This window comes from Hypomesus transpacificus, chromosome 3 (assembly GCF_021917145.1).
Source record: "Hypomesus transpacificus isolate Combined female chromosome 3, fHypTra1, whole genome shotgun sequence".
In the NCBI taxonomy this organism is placed as follows: Eukaryota; Metazoa; Chordata; class Actinopteri; order Osmeriformes; family Osmeridae; genus Hypomesus; species Hypomesus transpacificus.
Genome location: NC_061062.1, coordinates 2,786,267 through 2,804,962, shown reverse-complemented (window position 1 = coordinate 2,804,962; position 18,696 = coordinate 2,786,267). Strand labels below are relative to the sequence as shown.

Genomic DNA, 18,696 nt, shown 5'->3' with positions numbered 1-18,696 from the left:
TTGCTTGACGGGTGATCCTAATTAGATCAAACGTTTTCCTCCCTCCCCCACTCCACCCTAATTGCCGCTCTCCTGTGTCTCTGAGGGCATTACCTCGTCAGACCCAAACAGGGGAACCGGAGCTTTGACGTTGTGTCCCTGGACATTAAGCCCAAACCGTCTTCTCTCTCCTCAACTGCCAGTTAGGACTAACATCCAGAGTATTCCCTCTGGATAAGGCCAGGAGAGCAAAGCTCCGTGGCTGAACATGTTGAACATGGCCCATGTGACTGAGAGGAAACTCAAAGAGCCCCACTTAGATGAGATCACAATCACAAGGCCAACTGCTTCCACACACCCTTCAACCAGGGCAGTGCACAACAGAGAAGACGGAGGGAAACTATCTTAAGCTTTGCCTCAAACCTAGTAGCGTGTTCTGTGTTTAGGTCTGTCACATCCAACCAACACAGGAGTGGACCTTATCATTACCCCCACCCCCCCTTCCTGGAATAAATATATCCCTACACAGGGACAGTAGAGAATCTCAATCAAATATCAGAACACAGGGATTTTGTTTTAGTAAACTCAGGTGAAGATGGGTGCATTTTCACTGAGATTTTACCATGACAAAAGACTTAAATGACAGATTACAACGGAGTACATTTAGACTCTAAATGGAAGCTGTCTGGACAACTGGGGTCATGCTGCCCCCTTGTGGCATAAAGTTCTTCATGTGATCATCTCGAAGGCTGTAACTTATCAACCTTAGGTTTATGTATAAATATGAATAATTATTTATAATATAATGTACAACTTCCAACACACAGAAATAATGTGCACTTATCCTATGCAACAAGTCATTCCAATGACAGCAGTGAGGTAGCTACAGGTCATTGTACACCCGATGATGGCTTGCATGGCCAGCCAAGTAAAAACAGAGATCAGTCAGTCGTGGAATACATGGCAACACTCCAGAGTAACTAAGCAACGACAGTGAACATGTTTCTCCATCTCATCCATTCTCTCCACACAGCACCCGGCAACACACTTACAAACTTTAAAAATAAAGCAATCCAGCATCTGGGCTTTATCACAAAACAGGTTTAATTTAATATCTCTTTATTTTTTAAAATAATTAAACATTTGTATTTCTCCAACCCTTTTTTTTTCTTTTAATCATATTATATCCGGGCCATCCTAAAGCACACATTAATTCTGTAAGGGGGTCAACAATGCTGAATTTACTGTTAATTTGAACAGGATATCAACCTCTCCATGCCTGCCTTCTCTGCTCCGCCCTGCCGTTCCCTCCCTCCCCAACTCCAAAAGAAAAAAACAATCTGATGGTCAAAGAAACCTAATCAAAATATCCAAAATGAGAGAGATAAAAACCAAGAAGGGGAAACAAAAAACAAGAGTGAAAAGAAGGGGGGAAACACTATCATAAATACCAGGAAGTCTTGTTCCATAATACCTCTTGTTATACTGGATACTCCTCGACGGTTCCTAAGCAAAAATATAGGCTAAATTACTACAAGATACAAGATATCAGTGTACTGCATTCAATAACAATATACAGGTTTGTAATACTGTGAGGAGCGGGCCCGAAAATGACGCGGCCGTCTCACAACACTCTTTTACGTTAGCTTGTCTTTTCTGTGTGGCTGGACGGTACCAGTGCCAGACTGATACCAAGCTGCCTGGTACTGTACGGAGGGGGGGGGGGGGGGGGGGGGGGCAAAGTCCACAAAAAAAAAACAAAGAGATAGAACTGACCTTACAGAAACCAATCAATCTTTTTGGGGAGCTGGATACAGACAGAGAAGTGAGCTTAATGTGAGGGGAGGAGGGGTGCCGAGAATGATGTGAGGGTGAAGGAGGTTGGGTTAGGTGTGGGGGGGCGTCCTTCTTTAAAAGACCTTCTTAATCCCGTTCGCTCTCTGTTCTCTTTACTCCCCTGTACAAACAGGCCCCAAACATTACTGTCTCTTGAAGGAGGGGTGGAGACGTGGGGGTTTAATCAATATCCTCGTGGCTATCAGGGTCCATTACAACTAGCTTAGCTTCAGCATGGAGAGGCAGGAGGGGTTGGAGGGTGGTCCGGGAGACAGGGTGGGGCGTCTTCCTGGTCAGGGTGGGCCTCGGCAGGGGCCGGCAGGGGCCCCGCATACCTCTGTCAGGACGTCCCAAACACCATAGGTAGACAGGGATCGAAGGAGAGGAGGGAGCAGGGAGAACAACCAGAGGTGGTCATAGGTTTGTGTTCAGGAAGAGTGGGGATGGGAGGAAGATAAAACAATCTATCTTTTCTTTTTCTGTAGATTTTTTGTTGTTGTTTTTTTTCAAGGAGAGTTCATTTCATGTCCTACTGTCCAAAGTCCCCCTCCCCCCCCCTCCCACACAAGTTTTCATTCTCGTTTTCTATTTTTTTTTTCTTCCTTTTTTATTTTAATTTTTCTTTCGCAGTAATATCAGTTTAAGGGAAAAAGAAAAAAAAGTTATTTACAGTGCTGTTGAAATAATGAAACAGACGTGTGAATCTACCGTAAAGTAAGTCGCACAATACAGAAAAAAAAAAAAAAAAAAGGAAAAAAAAAATGTTGAGAAAAAAAAGAAGAAACAAAATCCACGATGACGCTCCATGTGTTTCCAGATGGCTGTGTGGACCCACGCTGCTCCGGTAAGGACATGGATGGGAGGCGTGGCGCTTCGTTAAGTGGGAATGATCCCGTCGCTCCTAAGGCCCCTCTTCAACTCCAGGTCCTCCAGTTTCTTCCAAAGCTCCTCCCTCTCCTTCTCCTTCTTCTTCTCACTGCACAGAAGGGGAGGAGCATGTCAGGGGGCGGGGCATGTCAGGGGGTGGGGCATGTCAGGAGGGCGGAGCCGAGCCTCCTTCTCTAAAGGACTAACAAGACTATTAAGAGATTACAGTTGGACTGTACACCACAACTCTTGTTGGCGAATAAACCAATCAGAAGCTCTCGTAAAAAGTTTTTATTTTGAACACAATTGTTACGTTTGTTTGAGAGGGAAAGATCTGTCTGTGAGAGTGTATGTGTGTGTGTGAGTTGTAGTTAGTCTTCGGTACGTGTGTAAACTAACTGTACTATCCAATAATACGAGAGCTCTTTATCCCCCAGATGTCTCATCTTACCGCTGGCGGTCTGACTTGTAGGTAGCTGTGAGTTCATCAAACAAGGTACTGTTCATCTCCATGAAGGCTTTTAGTACATTGTAAACCAACGCCACTATTGCCCTGCAAGTGCAAATAAAACAATGTCAAGGTAAGTCGACAGGTTGTGTAAGCATTAGAAAACAATTTGGAAGCACAACATAAACCTGAGCTTCGAATCCAACCTTTAAAAATGACAACAAATAAAAAAACGAGCTGTTTTTCTGGCAGGAACTGAAGGCTATGTTCCTGGGAACTCAGGGGAAGGGGGGCAGAGAGACACTACTCACGGATTCCAGTGCTCTTTGGAGATCCTGTAGAGACTGGCGAACATGATGGGCAGGATGACACTGGAGTTCTCCTCGATCAGACTCATGATGTATTCATTGTTCCAGTAGTATAGAGCCCTCTCCGCCACCTGCAGTACCAGCGGCAGCACGTCAATAAACAACACCAGCTAACTAGAGCACGTCAATAAACCTCTCTAATGGCAACGCATCAACGAATAACAAACAACGCCAGCAACAACTCAAGCTCGACACACGCACACAAGCGTGTGGAACACAAGACACGTGCACAGTGAGGCACGGACGTCTGACCTGGAAGTGCGGGCTGGACACGCATCTGGAGATCTGTTTGAAAAGCGGCTCCTGGATCTTGATGAACTGTGTGGGCTCAATCACGTCCAGGATCTCCTCCAGCTCTCCGAGGTACATCACCTGAGCAGAGTGTTCTCATAGTTAACCCCCTGCTAACCACAAACATCTCACCCTCTCAGCCACACACATCTCACCCTCTCAGCCACACACATCTCATCCTCTTACTAATCCATCCATGGGTGACAGCAAGAGGAGGGAAATGACACGCTGAGGTCACATGGTCAATATTTACCAGTGACTATGCACCCTGTGGGAAGCGGGATCTAGGTCAGGACTAGGGTCAGGTCAGGACTAAGGGTCAGGGTTAAGGATCAGGGTTAAGGGTCAGGGATGGGGTCAAGGCTAACAGGACAGACAGGCGGTATCTCGGTGTATCTCACTTCTTTTTGACTGCAGGTTTTGGGCCAGAACTTCAGCAAGCCTCGGATGACCTGTGAGAGAGAGGGGAGATGAGAGCAGAGAGTGAGTCGGTACGAATCGTGATCAGGCGATCCTGCTGTGACCCGGGAGGGGGGGAGGAACGGAACACCTACCGGTTCTGTTAATGCTGGGTCTTTCTCTAGGAACTGTACAATGCAATACGCCAACTGCAGAGAAAAAATAAAAAACAGACCAAACATTTCGATGAGGACAAATATCACAATTTACGAACGTCAAACAAAACAAACTGAAATCATTTCTCCAGAAAGGGAGCTGAGAGCTTGGAGGAGACAGACCTGTGCATGGAAGAGGGAAAGACTCCTCACAGTGTGGAGCGGGATCAACACTTTGACCAGAAACTGTTTATGCTCCGCTTTCAGGGGCAGAGCGAAACCATTGATTATGCTGTGGAAGAGAACACACAGAAGCCCTGCTAAGCCAGGAGGGGACATCACACATGCACAAAGAAGCCGTTCAGTCTGAGCGCTGCTTCCACAAGGTCTAAGCACAAAGGACTACATGAATTAGCCATCAAGGCCGACGTAAATTACTCAGGTGCCTAAATGATGGAGCGGAACGAATGGGTTCTATGGCCACGGCCGCAGCGGTATCGGAGAGGAGGGTAGCTAGTACACAGCTAGGGGGGAGGCTGGGGGAGGCTGGGGGAGGCTGGTGTCGACGCACGGGTCAGGGTAGGGCCACATACCTCCCCAAGATCTCCAGCAACTCAGCAACCCCGTTGAAGTGCTCTGTCTCATAAACAAAACTTAACGAGGGACAGAATGGAGGAGGGAAGGGAGGGAGGGAAGAGAGAGAGAAAGAAAGACGTTAGTGAAACACAGAAGGTGCCGCCACAGTCAGGTGACATATTAAGCATCTGGAATGTTCGCTTACCGTAGAAAAATATTATTGATCTGTTTTCGTATAAAAGCCCTCAGCCCCAGGAATTTCCCGTAGATTCTGTGTAAGACTGTTTTCAGATAGTCTCTCTCCCGAGGGTCCTCGCTGTCGAAGAGCTCTAGGAGCTGAGGAGAGGACACAGGACAACAGAGGTCAGAGGTCAACATCAAACAAGTACAGGCCCTGAAAAGTACACCTTCAAAAGTACACCTTTGGTATTATTATATATGTATTTTTTATCATCAAGTGATCAAGAATGAGTGCTTACCTGTAGGACAAATTTCTGGTCTATGTACTTTTTGGCAATGCTGGGTTGGAATTCCTGACTCTCCAAGAATCGTATGAAGAACTCATACACCAGCTACAACACAGTGACAGACAGGAAGAGAGATTAAGATCTGGACACACTAAAACAAACACATGTGGGGTGATGGAAAGACTTGATAGTGGGCTGGGAGGACAACAGGTCACAGGGGTCAAAGTTCACAGAAGGCACGGCATAGGGTCGCCAGTAGCAGTAACCAGGGTAACAAATGGCTTGGGCAACGGGCATATGACTTGTAGGGATAAATCTAAAGATGTGGTCGAATGAGTTTGGCTCTGTCGTTTTTTTTTGGGGGGGGGGGAGTGGGGGGGGGGAGAAACGTAATGAAAATAAAATCAATCAATTGAAGAAATTAAAATAAAATAAAAAGGTTTTACCAGGAAGATTCTCCTTGAGATATGCATCTCATTTCTAAAGGAGTCCTGGGAGGCAGCAGGTACACAGAAAAGGGGGTTGAGAGAGAGAGCACCTGCTGCTACACCTGCTCCTCAGCTGAGAAGAACTCAACGCACCTAAACCAGGGCAGTCTCCCCGGCAACCGTGAGCACATTACTCAGAACCCGAGACACCAGGGAGGGTAGAGGGGAGGAGGGCCAGGCTAGCTCCATCCTGTGTAACTACCTGTAAGTGTGGCCATGACGCCTCGAGTGTGGGTTCATCCTCCTCCGGGTCAAACTCATTACTGTCGCTGGGCGGAAGGGTCCGGAATATGTTGTAAGAGACCTGGGTGACGAGGAACAGAACAGTCAATTGGGTTCAATAATGACTGAGACTGAGAGGCTGCGTGTGAGTGTGTGTCTCTGTGTGTGTCTCTGTGTGTGTGTCCCTGTGTGTATGTCCCTGTGTGTGTGTGTCTGTGTGTGTGTCTGTGTGTGTTCTCACCATTTTGACGACCTCCGGGTAGGCCTGTTCCGTCAGGTAGCCCCTGCTCACGGTCACGTAGTCCACCAGCTCGTTGAGGGTGGAACGCTTGTACTCCTTCATCTTCAGGTCGGACAGCGTGTCCATGAAGTCAAACACAGTACAGCACTGCTGCAGCTTCTTCAGGAACAGCTCCGGCTGCTCCAGCGCTGGCACGTCTGCACGCACACACACACACAGACACACACATAGACACACACACACGGTGAGCAAAAGAGAAAGCAAAAGAGAGACAAAGTGAGAAAGACTAAATGAGAGAGCAAAAGAGAAAATAAAAGAGAGCAAGAGAGACAGTGAGAGAGAGTTAGGACAGCTACACAGTACAGACTATAAGGTCAAGGATCATAAATGCAACAGCCCAGAGCTGTCATGGTGTGATGTCACACCATGACACGAGGTCAAGAAGACAAAACACAAACTTAAACATGTCTTAAACACACCACTGCCAACGAAACCCTAGGAATCGTAGTTCCCTGATGAAAGACAGCCCTGAGACCTGGCTGGCTCCACACACACACACACACACACACACACACACACACACACACACACACACACACACACACACACACACACACACACACACACACACACACACACACACACACACACACACACACACACACACACACACACACACACACACACACACACACACACACACACACACACACACACACACACACACACAGCCCTGAGACCTGGCTGGCTGTACACACACACACACACAGCCCTGACACCTGGCTGGCTCTACAAACACACACAACCAGACTCTGGTTACCCAGAGTTTATAGTAAGTGGCACACCCCCCCCCCCCCCCCCCCCTCCGCTCACTCTCGCCACCCCTGTGATCCTGAACACAGACCGCCCTGCTGATGTAGCCCAGCGAAGAGCGTGCAAGTATTACATAAGAGCTAAGCTGCTATAGAACCTGCGGCCCATCATCCCTCTGACCCTAAAGGTCACCCATCATTCCATCTCCATGGATCCGGCCTGGCATCAGTCCACTGGGCTGACAGGACAACAGGTAGAGGCACATGCTGACAGGGTAAACACAGATCTCATAGGAACACCTGAGCTCTATGAAGGGACTGCTCAAAGCCAGTCCCTCTTCCTATGAAATCTCTTTGATTATGTCATGGCTGGAGATAGTCTGACAGTGCGGCAGAAAAGCAGGGATTCTGCCTTTGTGAAATGGCTCGCTGAGGGAGAGAGGGGGGAGAGGAGCCCGGGCAGGCCTCGTCTGGCCCTTTTTTGACAGTGCTGTTTGGCGGAGCAGTGCGACAAGGCACGTCTTCCATGTAAACAGGTGCTAGGAAGCACACGGGAGAGTGTTGATAATACTGACATCCTCAGGCCAGCTCTGGCCATGGAGTCTCCATGCTCGCCTCAGCCAAGTGTCTGTCAACATAACATAACACAGACCAGAGCACAGCAGACCAGCCAGGGCCACCTCGCACCTCAACAGCCAGCATGGCTGAGGCTAAAACAGGAGGAAGAGAGAGAGGGGGGGACAGAGGGAAAGAATGAAGGAGACAAAGAAAGAGAGAAAAGTTGGGAAAAAGACAGAAAGAGGGAGAGAGGGGGGGGGAACCAGAAGGAAAGAAAGACAGAGACAAAGAGAGAGAGAGAGAGAGAGAGAGAGAGAGAGAGAGAGATAGGGTGAAGCAGCAGGCCTGAGTTCCAGCAGTTCAATAGGCACTGCTCCCCACAGACAGACTCCCAAACCCAGCTCCAACCTGCTCCCATCCGACCACAGGGAATAAAGGCTAGCCCACCAACAACCACTACAATACCTCTTCTGTTAAACAAGACTTGTGTGTGTGTGTGTGTGTGGTTCTGTGGTCGGTCCTTGTCCTTTTTTCCCTGGTAAATAGAATGACAGTGTTGGTGATGTTTATGCTTCAGTCTCTGCTTCTATAGGAGTATGTGAAGTCTTAAAGGAAGCTATTCATAGAGCAGATAATCACACAGGAGAGGGTAATCCCTCCGGGCAGTCAAAGGACGGCCCGGCCCAGCACAGCTCCTCTCCTGCAGGCCCCCGACAACCGCAAGCATGCCAACACGCCCAGCGCGTGACATCACGGCCCCTCGCCACGTCCTGTTCGACGGAGCGCATGACATCACGTTCCGTGTGACAGCGTCAGGAAGCCCCGGGGCAGGGCCGAGGATCTCTCCGTCTCACACACACGAGAGGGCAGCCCAGCCATCTGCAGGACTCGCGCCACATCACAACCACTGGAGGCTCCTCTGGAAATCCTTCAGGGCCGAGGGACCAATGGCACAGCCATTGGTGCTGCTGCAGATCCTCATCCTGTCCATCCAGGCCATGCCCGGCCACGATGGAACTGATTAGCAAACCCAACTCCATAGCTCCATAGCTCCATAGCTCCATAGCTCCATAGCTCCATAGCTCCATAGCTCCATAGCTCCATAGCTCCATAGCTCCATAGCGCAATCCAAACATCAGTGGCAACACCAGAGCATTCAATTCCATGTGCTTTATTGGCGTGAATGTTAAAGAATGTTGCCAAACAATCCACCGCAGAGGGACAACACATGGAATTCTTACAGCGTGTCCTCTGATACGAGGCGCCAGGCGTTGCTGAGGCCAGCCTCTAGCCCAGCCCCCTCATTTGGAGTAGGGGCCAGGGGACGGCATAGCCTCACCACAGCTCCCTTGGCAGGGAATATGAAGACACTGGGGCTTAATTAATGTGAAGAAGGCTTAGCATCTCAGAAGAAGAGAGAGAGACATATTCAGACACAGAGAGAGTGAAGGAGGTACAGAGGGAGAGAGACAGAAAGAGGGAGGGAGAGATGGAGGGAGGTAGAGGGAGAGGGAGAGGGAGAGAGCGAGAGATGGAGAGAGTAAGAGACTTAGAGAGCAAGCGAGAGACGTTCAAAGGCTTACCACAAGAAATGTTCAAAGTTAATTTCATAATCACTTGAATCATCAAAGTCCATTGAGCGGGTTTGGGGTCCAGACTCACACGGTGCTTTTTCATCTAGATATTACCAAGGCCCTTCGATCAGGACTCTGTAGAGACTGAAGCCCCTGGGACAGACCAGAGAGACTCGGGGCCCAACGGTCGTCTACTTAATTACCACACATCAGAACCTAGACCTCATGCATGTGCCCCTTTAACACGACAGCTCAGGCTACCGTGTGTCTTCATCCTCTCAGCAACAAGTTCAAAACAACTGTACAGCGTTTAACAACCGTCCTGAACACATCTGACGTTCAACCACAGTCTCACAAATCATCACAAGGACGATTAGTAGGCGTTCACTTACAAGGGGCACCGACAAATGACAATATCTACAATGTGGACCTTTCCTACTTTGGTAATGAGGTCGACTGGACCTTCTTAGACTGGGATTGAGCAGCTCCTGAGCTGAAGGGTTAGAGGCAGGCCCCTAGCCTGCAGGAGATCCCTGGCCAGTTACCTCGCTAACAGTGATGCTAAAGCTAACCGACACAATGAGTTGAAATTCTTTTGAAAGTAACGTCGGCACTTTGTCCTGCCAGGTCTGAGCTTTTGAACTGAAGCTCTTGGCAGCGCGGCAACTCTCACGTCCTCCGTGGACTTTCGAGACGTCCACAGTCGCCAACCGCTCTTTGGATAACGGCGTTATGGATCTGTGCCTTTCTCCGTTTAGCAGAAACACAAATCCAGGAAGTGACGGTGTAGGGTAACGACACGTCTCTAAGAGTAGCCGACACACGCATAGCAAACCTGCCTGTGTCAGGGGAAAAACCCCACTCTATAAAAGAGGCGAGTGAGACCGGCCGCCCGGGTTTGGGTTACGGTAGGAGAGAGTGAGGCTCTCCGACAGATGGGCCCAGCGGGTCAACACTGTGCCAGCGCCTGAAGGTCGATATGTAGGATATGTACTGTATGTATATACACACACACACACAGACACACCATCACAAACAACACAGATACAGACATACACAGTCCCACCCACTCTCATGAATGTGTGTGTGAACCTGTGTAAGCAGGCCAGGTCATCTGTGATGTGGTGAGTGGGAGAGGGAGATGGTGACATCGAACTACGGCCCGAAAATGGATAAATGTCCAGCGTTGCAATCGCATCTAACGTTAAACATTACCAGAGTGCTCGAGTAGTGAATATAGATTGAGCTCCAATGACCCCCTTGGGTTATTTAGCATTTTGAACCACAACGAGACTTGCAAAACATCCTTAACTGTCCTCGCAATCCTCCAGAGACTCGTTGCAAAACAACTCAGACAATCTGGTGAAAAGTTACCCGGTCAACAGACATCTAGAGAATACCGAGACAGTCCCATTTTCATCATCCCCCAGCCTGAGAGTCCTCCACAGCCATCTTATTATGCCCGACACCGGCAGGGCGCTGTCAATCATCGACAAGTTTAATATCATTCTATGCAAACTTTGCTCTCTGCTATACGGTGGTCCGCCTACTGCTGTTGAGCAGGCTGAACTCACAGCACCTCTAAGGACACAGAGGTGGCTCAGGCAGCAAGGAGACTGTCAAGTTTCTTCTCTGACTCATGAAGGTCACTGCCACCGTATGGTTTGGAGAGAAAAGACGAGCAGAAGCTACTTTGTCAAAGCAGTGGTGGTGATGTAGGCTGATCCACACAAAGCCTCTGTTCATCGAGCCAGGTGAGAAGGCCAGCATTATCCCTCCAGGAATCCCATAGCAGGCATTCCACCTGGCACGGACGTCACCCTCCGCACTGCTCTACAAGAGCGCTCGCTAACAGAGACACCTGCGGCTTCCCAGACAACACAACGGACTACTCTACTACGAAGCCCTGAAGCTCTCTACCACCACAGACCCGGACCCCGCCTGCAGCCCACCCCGCCTGCAGCCCACCCCACCTGCAGCCCAACCCGCCTGCAGCCCACCCCGCCTGCAGCCCACCCCGCCTGCAGCCCACCCCGCCTGCAGCCCACCCCGCCTGCAGCCCACCCCACCTGCAGCCCAACCCGCCTGCAGCCCACCCCGCCTGCAGCCCACCCCGCCTGCAGCCCACACCGCCTGCAGCCCACCCCGCCTGCAGCCCACCCCACCTGCAGCCCACCCCGTCTGCAGTCCACCCTGACTGAAGGCTGACATTCAGTGAGCTTCGTCTCCACTTCACACAGAGATGTCCCACGAGACGATCCGTCCCATCAACCTTCTGGAGGATTAACACCTGCTTCCGCCACGGATCAGCCCCAGCAAAACATGCATCATGACCATCTCCCGTCCATTTATACCTCTCCTCAACACACACCCACACACAGAAATATCCACACAGAGGCTAGGCCCAGCCTGCCGAGGGCCCCCTTTGCAACCCAACTATCACCCAGTCCTCCCACCTCCACCACGGAGCTCAGACACTCACTCGATCGGGGATCCGACTCTCGGTATCGTCCACCAGCGTTAAAAACATTCACTTGGGGCGAGTTCTGTTCAGCACGTCCGGGTAGAAAAAGGTTTGTTGTAGTGGGCCCATGCTCGCCCGGCCGCTTGTTTAGAGCGAGTGGGGCTGGAAGTCTGTAAAGGGACACCTCGGGGATCGTGTTACCCCTGAGGGGAGGGCACGGAGGGGGGAGGGGAGGGCATGGAGGGGGGGAGGGAGGGCATGGAGGGGGGGGGGGGGGGGGGGGAGGGAGGGGGAGGGGGGCAGCACTGACCAAACGCAGCTCCAGGAGAAACCGGGGAGGGGCGACTGTCCGAGCGGCTCTCCCTACATCTTTCTATTTCTGCTCCCCTCTTTTTTTACATTCTGCTCACGAGGTCAGAGACAGATCAGTGTTGCGTAGTAGACGGGAGTCTTGGAGACGACTCTGTGCGGATCTGTCTGCTGTGAGGAAGCAGCTGCCCCAAGACTAGTTTTTGTTTGTTTTCCTCCATGGATGTGCAGGTCACTAGGCTGAGAAGGGATTCCTTGTTCCACAATGTGGTCAACGTTACAGATGAGATGAAGGAGTTTATCCAGATCTCCTCCTCCTCCTCCATCATTAAGACTAACTAATCTTTTCTCCAGGCTCCATGCCAGGCTCATGTTAACTCTCCATCACTCTCCCTCATCATCCCACCCTCATCTCTCCATCTCCCTACTGAGGGAACACTTGGAAAACGTCCATAAGATAGGAGACTTGCTCAAGAGTCACTCTTTAGAGATTCACTCTTTAGAGATTCACTCTTTAGAGAGTCACTCTTTAGAGATTCACTCATTAAATGTGGAGAGAAAAAAAAAAATCTCCTATCTATATTTCCTAAAAGTCTGTATCCAGTGAATTTGTCTATTCTTAAAAATACAAAAGTGTTCAAAATAGTACAGTATAGCCATGTACATGTTCAGCTCTAAACATGCACAGAAGTGTGTGTATTTGCATTTGAGTCCAGCAGCCCCGTGTCCAGGTAACAAGACCTAACTAGTACCACAACTAGTAGTAAAGACGAGCCCTACAGTAAGAGAAAGATTTAATGACGATCTCCATTGAAAAGGGTTTTAGTCTAGGGCTAAACTTAATCCATGTCTGGGAAACTGGGCCCTAGTGTTTATGCATAGTTTACGTAAGGGAAATTACAAATAGTGAAGGAAGTGAATATATAATATGAACGTTCATAGAGAGGGACAAAGAACATATTTTACACAACAACATTCAAATGTTTACTGTGGGCAAAACAGAGCAAAAAAACCAACCAACTATATTGGTTAACTATATTTATAATCCCATAATGGATGGTTGTGTAGAAGTCAGTACCGAAACGTCCCCACCACCAGGATACGACCTTGTGACCTTAGATCAACTCACAAAAACATCTGGATTCCCTTCCGACCTCTGACCTTCTCCCTGGCCTTAGGTATTATATATAAATGTATATTTAAAAAATATATATAGAAAGAATATAGCCAGTGACAAGCTCTCCACCCCTCTTTAACATATGCATTACCTCAACCAATCAAGCCAAGTCATGTGACTGAAATGACCAATGGGCAAGATGGAGGAGAGAAAGCGTGTATACATCAGCACGTAGCCTGTGAGTGGCGGTCTGTGCAGTTGCACATCTAACCTCTGCTACTGTGTGCATCCATGGCGGTGAGAGTGCATTCCTAACTCAGCCATTCCCACAACCTAGGAGACACACTCCCAGCTAGTTAATAAATCACAAGACACGGAGATATGCATCTTCTCGGCATGCTCCTTTGAGGAGTTCTAAAATGGCACGGAGATTAAAGCTGTCACTAAGATGGAACCACCACACATCAAATGACTCTCAGATGCTATCCAGCCCAAAATCAAATAACCTGCATTTTTACCACCGCAATAAGGCAATGAGTGAGGGTGCGGGAAATAACAGTGCACCAAAGCAGGTCCGATTCATCGCGTAGGTGTTTAATTATAAGGACAGGATACCTGGAGCATAAGGTGTGGCAGAACTGCCCAGAACACTCCTCTGCACTGGTGCATGAACACAGAGAGACAGAAGAATGACATGCTTCGTGACTCCAGGCTGTCATTATGACTAACCTCGGATCACCAGCGACGCGCCCCAGCCTCCTCTGCCACCTTAGAGGAGAGAGAGACACTGAGGGAGTCAATGACCTGCAGGCTTGCTCGCCCTTTAGCTCTGTAGCTGGTGCACTGGTGACGGCGTGACTCACAGGAACACAAAGTGTCCCCACGACATTGAAACACTCCTCCCACAAACTCCAGTAGAGACGTGAAGCCAGGGGTTACCCTGGAGAAACTATACCGGAGGCCCCGCCCACTCGGGGAGTTGAATGGAAGCCACGCCCATTTGAAAAGAGGGTCACACCCAGGTTTGGGTCTGAGGTCTGGGAACAGGAAGGGAGCTGGCGGGCTCAGGGTTCCTGTCAGGCTGCATTCCACCTCTGCTTTGGTCTCTTAATGTAGAGAGACCAGCACGACTGACCTTAACATGAATCAGTTGGCTTCCTTGTCTAGGCATGCAGGTCACACACAAAGAAAAACAAGCATGAATACTGCTGTACATACTTGCAAGTGTCTCACTCTCACATACACACACGCACTGATGGACCCACACACATAGGGTTGGGGTTAGGCTCAGTCTTGGCTTTTATGAGGATTAGGGTTTTGTGAGAGAGAGAGCGAGAGAGAGAGAGAGAGAGAGGGGGGGGGGGGGGGAGAGAGAGGGGGGGGAGGGAGAGAGAGAGAGAGAGAGAGAGAGAGAGAGAGAGAGAAGCAGGAACCAGGCACACTCACACACTCTAATCAGTACTACACACAGACAGGTTAGTGCTGAGGCTGGGCTGAGAGGTGGAGGGTCATCCTTACCCTTCAGAAGGGGCAGCGGCGTGAGCTCTATGGGTTTGCCCTGAGACCGGAATTGGGACGAACTCTGTGACCGCTTCTGCTTGGCCTTCCTGACAGACTTCCGTGAAAATCCGTCCACTTTGTCCACAGAAGGAGGAGTGGTGGCTGCTGAGGACATAGCCCTGCTGCAAGACAACGAGAAAAGAACAAACATGTTACTGTCATTTTATTAGATATATTTTCTGCCCTTTTTCAGCTTTTTAGAACAGAGACGGTGGACATGGACCGAAAATGTGTGAGTGACAGAGAGACAGAGACGGAGAGGGGAGAGAGAGAGAGAGAGAGAGAGAGAGAGAGAGAGAGAGAGAGAGAGAGAGAGAGACAGAGACAGAGACAGAGACAGAGACAGAGACAGAGACAGAGACAGAGAGGGGACTTTTTTCCTTCCGTCTCCATATGCCTAAAACGCTTTCTGGAGCCGTGTAGCAGAGGAGGAATACAGTGTGCCAGATAGGCTATTCAACTACAGCTTTTCAGCATTGACTTCCTGTAGGCTTAACAAACACTTCAACCAGACAACTATTGTGATACTTTGCCATTCAAAACGATTCCAAGGCCTATTCAAATTGTATACAAAGTTGGTCCTTGCATTCATCCATGTTCGTCCATGTTTCAAAAGTCCTGTCTCTGAGCATGATGACAATACAATAAAAAAGTAACACTTGCACCCACACCAGCTACATTTCTCGCGAAAATCCAAGCACGTAGCAGTTTGAGAAACTCCGCACACTCACCTGTGCACAAGGGCACTAGAATCCACACATATCACCATCAGTTCTTAATCACTCCCTTCTTACTGGTTGACTGACCGGACAAACATGCTAATGGTACAGGCTCGGGTGTCACTGCTGCACATGAGGGCCAGTGCATGGCTGGTCGGGCATACGGCACACAACACAAAGCCATTCCCCTCCCATTCCTCTTACATAAGAGACCAGATGACAACCACACAGGCTGGGGGTGGGGGGGTGGGGGGGGTGGATTAAAGACAGAGAGAAAAGGAGAGAGACTGTGCAACAGGGAGAGTGAGGAGAGCAAAAGGGAGAGAGAGGGAGGGGAGCACCAGAGAAAGCTTGAGAGAGAGGGAGAAAGGAGAGATTGAAAGGGGAGGAAGAGAAGAGTCACAAGAACAGGAAGTCAACAAACAGGCCAATCGGAGTAGAGGGAACTGGATGGAGAACAGCAGCAGATTTACACACCTAACACACACACAGGATTACTCACCAACGCACACAGACTCTCTCTCAAACAAGCAAGGGGTCAAGGGGTGGAGTAAAATAAAATATAAAACACGAGGGAAAGATAGAGGGAGATTAGGAGACGGAGTCCACACAACAAAAGTGTCTGAATCATCAAAAACCAAGCATTAAATGGGGGTGTGTAAACACAGTTTTGCTGCGTTCAATAAAAACTGCTACATTCACACCATACATTCAATCCCTTAGAACTCCACATAACTCATTGGTTTAATTAATAATAATGATGATGAATAATCACTGACCAATGCCAAAAGTCAGATCTACCTGCATATCACATACCATAAGGCAATGCCAGTACACACTAATCGAGGATGACAAACCTAGGGCTGATAAGACAAGTGGAACACTGACTAGTCCTGGGCTATAACTCTCTTCCATCATGAACACAGAGGACTTTGGATGCTGAGTTATCTTGGCTGGAACAGGACACTTCCTCAATGTGACATTCAAAAACCTTGAAAATTAGCCTGTGGGACACATGCAACTTGTGTCCAGGCACAACCAGAGAAGCACACACACACACACACACACACACAGCGCTTCCACTTCTGCATGGCTGGAAGGATGGTCAGGTTGGTTTTCAAAATCAAAGGTAGTTAACACCTCTGGTTGCAGTGTAGTGTTGAATTACGTTTTTGACTTGACAGCCATTTTACAAAAGAGCATCCTGACCTAATCCTCCTTCAATATCTATAGATCACTAAAACAACCAAAAACATGAATTTGCTATGAAATTTACATTATTTCTGCCAAGACTCCAGGAGACCAACTACTATTGTAACAGTCAGTATCCATCAAAATGATTATGTAGATGGGACGGTGGTTAATAACTCACCAGGAACCTTTAGACTAGATTATGTTCTGCAAAAATACCGCCAATGAGGCTAGTTTGATTCAATGATGCATATTTTGTTATGTGTATCCTGATGTTCTTCCTTAGATCATTACAACTTGATAAAGCATTTTCAATCTCGAATTCCTCCGCTAACATTAAAATATGTCAGTCATTGCATTACACTGAAAACTGCTCAAGAGCAACGAAATGGAAGCTGCCTCATCTTTACAGTACACTGTCTGAAGCTAGGTTTCGTAAAAAAAATAAAAAAAATAAGACCCCTAAATAACACTTGCTGGCTGTCTAATGTTATCGTTCTCGTTCAGGTTGACAATTGTTGGGCCTAGCTTAGATAGCTAGATCGCTCTAAACTTGACAGCGCGATAAGTCAAGTGAAGTGGTGCGGGTTCCTATGCTAGTGTTGCTAGTACAGTAGTGCTAGCTAGCTAACCTTGCCAGAAAGCAAGCTGAACGATTTTTCCATAAATAAGCATAACATTATGTTCATTGTGTGTTTCGTTAGTTAGCTGTATTTAGCTGAGAGGGATACTTTTATATTAACATTTAACATATAATGATCATGTTTATAGATATAATAACTGAATTATAAATGTAAAATATCATAACTGAATACAGTTAACGAGCTCGCTAGCTAGCCTGTTATCTAGCTAGCTCGCGTTATCGCGGGTTAGCTGTCAAAGTTAACTCGAACGTTAGCTAGACATCAAACTGATTATCTTGGAGGTAAGAAACTAGCAAACCAAAACCATTGTATTATAATATATATACAAATTATAATGAATAGTTGCACATCTCATTTGTGCGTGTGTGCATAAGATACCTGGTTGGACATAAATAATCACACATCTCTAGTTCGTACGGAATGTGGTTACTTGCTAGCATGCTAGCCTGTTTGCTGCTGGGTGATAGCTAGCCAACCCCACCAACTAGCTTGTAGCTAGCCTCCAAGCAAGCTAGCCTGCTAGCTCGCGACGTCAGTCTGAAAGAAGCTGCACTCGAACTACCGCGAGTGAGCCGTTTCGTACTTTACCTTGATCCTCTGTGATTCAGAACGAAGACGGTGGCAAGGAGTTATCCTGTATTAGATAAAATATAAACTCGGCTGCTCCCAATCCTTTGCAAATAGCCTTCCCTAGCAGCGGCAATAACAGCAGAAAAGGCTATCTTGGCCTTTTTCAGAGCCAAACCCACGAGTACCTTTTACCTTCTAACGAAATAATCCTCCGACTTCCATTAATAACAAAATACGGATGTATAAAACGATGAAACTGAATCAATCACATTCCTTAGATATTGATTCAATATTTTGCTTACTTCTCACCCCTGTGTTTTTGTTATTTATCTTTAGACAGTGTTTAATTTGGGGCTATATCTTTTCACCCTATTGTCATTATTACTGGGCTGAGTCCATGGCACACATAACAGAGGTACACTGAAAGTGCTGCTTGGTTTGGACCTATAGACGATGGTGATTGGTTGAGTAGAGAGATTTAGGCCATGGGGTTGGATGTTCACCAACGTCAGTCAACAACGAAATGAGACGCTCCTAGAGATGAATAAAAGTGGTAGGTTGCAGAGTAGGGAGTAGGAAAGAGATTGGACAGAAGGAGCTATCCTCGCCGTATGGAATGAGGCTAAACCTGTTCGAAACCCAACCCTGGTTATGCCGTTCATTCTCACTCGGATTTATGTTCAGAGGATTTTTTTGTGTTCAATGCTTATAGTCTCAATTGTTTGCATAAAAACATCAGAATAACGGATAGGACCTAGGATTCAGATAACAGCTGGCTCTATTTAATCAGAGATTAAAGGATCGCCTTTTCAGAATGTACTACTAGCTAGCCCATTGCAAA

The 18,696-nt window shown here is 48.1% G+C and overlaps 1 protein-coding gene across 3 annotated transcripts; it reads right to left on the bottom strand.

Annotated features, from left to right (window-relative positions):
- Positions 1-1,060: 1,060 nt before the first annotated feature.
- On the bottom strand, positions 1,061-18,277 carry ppp2r5eb (protein phosphatase 2, regulatory subunit B', epsilon). Of its 3 annotated transcripts, none has more exons than XM_047049118.1 (14): positions 17,874-18,277; positions 14,690-14,853; positions 6,338-6,534; positions 6,077-6,178; positions 5,399-5,491; positions 5,125-5,255; positions 4,937-4,996; positions 4,527-4,635; positions 4,344-4,397; positions 4,191-4,241; positions 3,751-3,870; positions 3,442-3,569; positions 3,134-3,235; positions 1,061-2,791 (listed from the first exon to the last, which is right to left on the bottom strand). In XM_047049118.1, exons 2-14 carry the CDS (start codon positions 14,844-14,846, stop codon positions 2,692-2,694), a joined length of 1,404 nt encoding a protein of 467 aa, XP_046905074.1. In that variant the 5' UTR covers positions 14,847-14,853; positions 17,874-18,277; the 3' UTR covers positions 1,061-2,691. The 3 variants fall into 3 exon arrangements, with proteins under 3 accessions (XP_046905074.1, XP_046905067.1, XP_046905083.1); XM_047049111.1 differs by lacking the exon at positions 17,874-18,277 and adding an exon at positions 15,463-15,680; XM_047049127.1 differs by lacking the exons at positions 14,690-14,853; positions 17,874-18,277 and adding an exon at positions 11,764-11,908.
- Between the last annotated feature and the right edge of the window lie 419 nt (positions 18,278-18,696).

Bases quoted from the DNA above. Each gene is read 5' to 3' on its own strand.
- ppp2r5eb (XM_047049111.1), bottom strand. From the start codon at position 15,500: ATGGTGATATGTGTGGATTCTAGTGCCCTTGTGCACAG. The intron at 6,535-14,689 runs GTAAGGATGACC...GTGTGCGTGCAG, and splicing joins GCCGCTGCCCCTTCTGAAGG to ACGTGCCAGCGCTGGAGCAG. The intron at 3,570-3,750 runs GTCAGACGTCCG...CTGGTACTGCAG, and splicing joins TGTCCAGCCCGCACTTCCAG to GTGGCGGAGAGGGCTCTATA.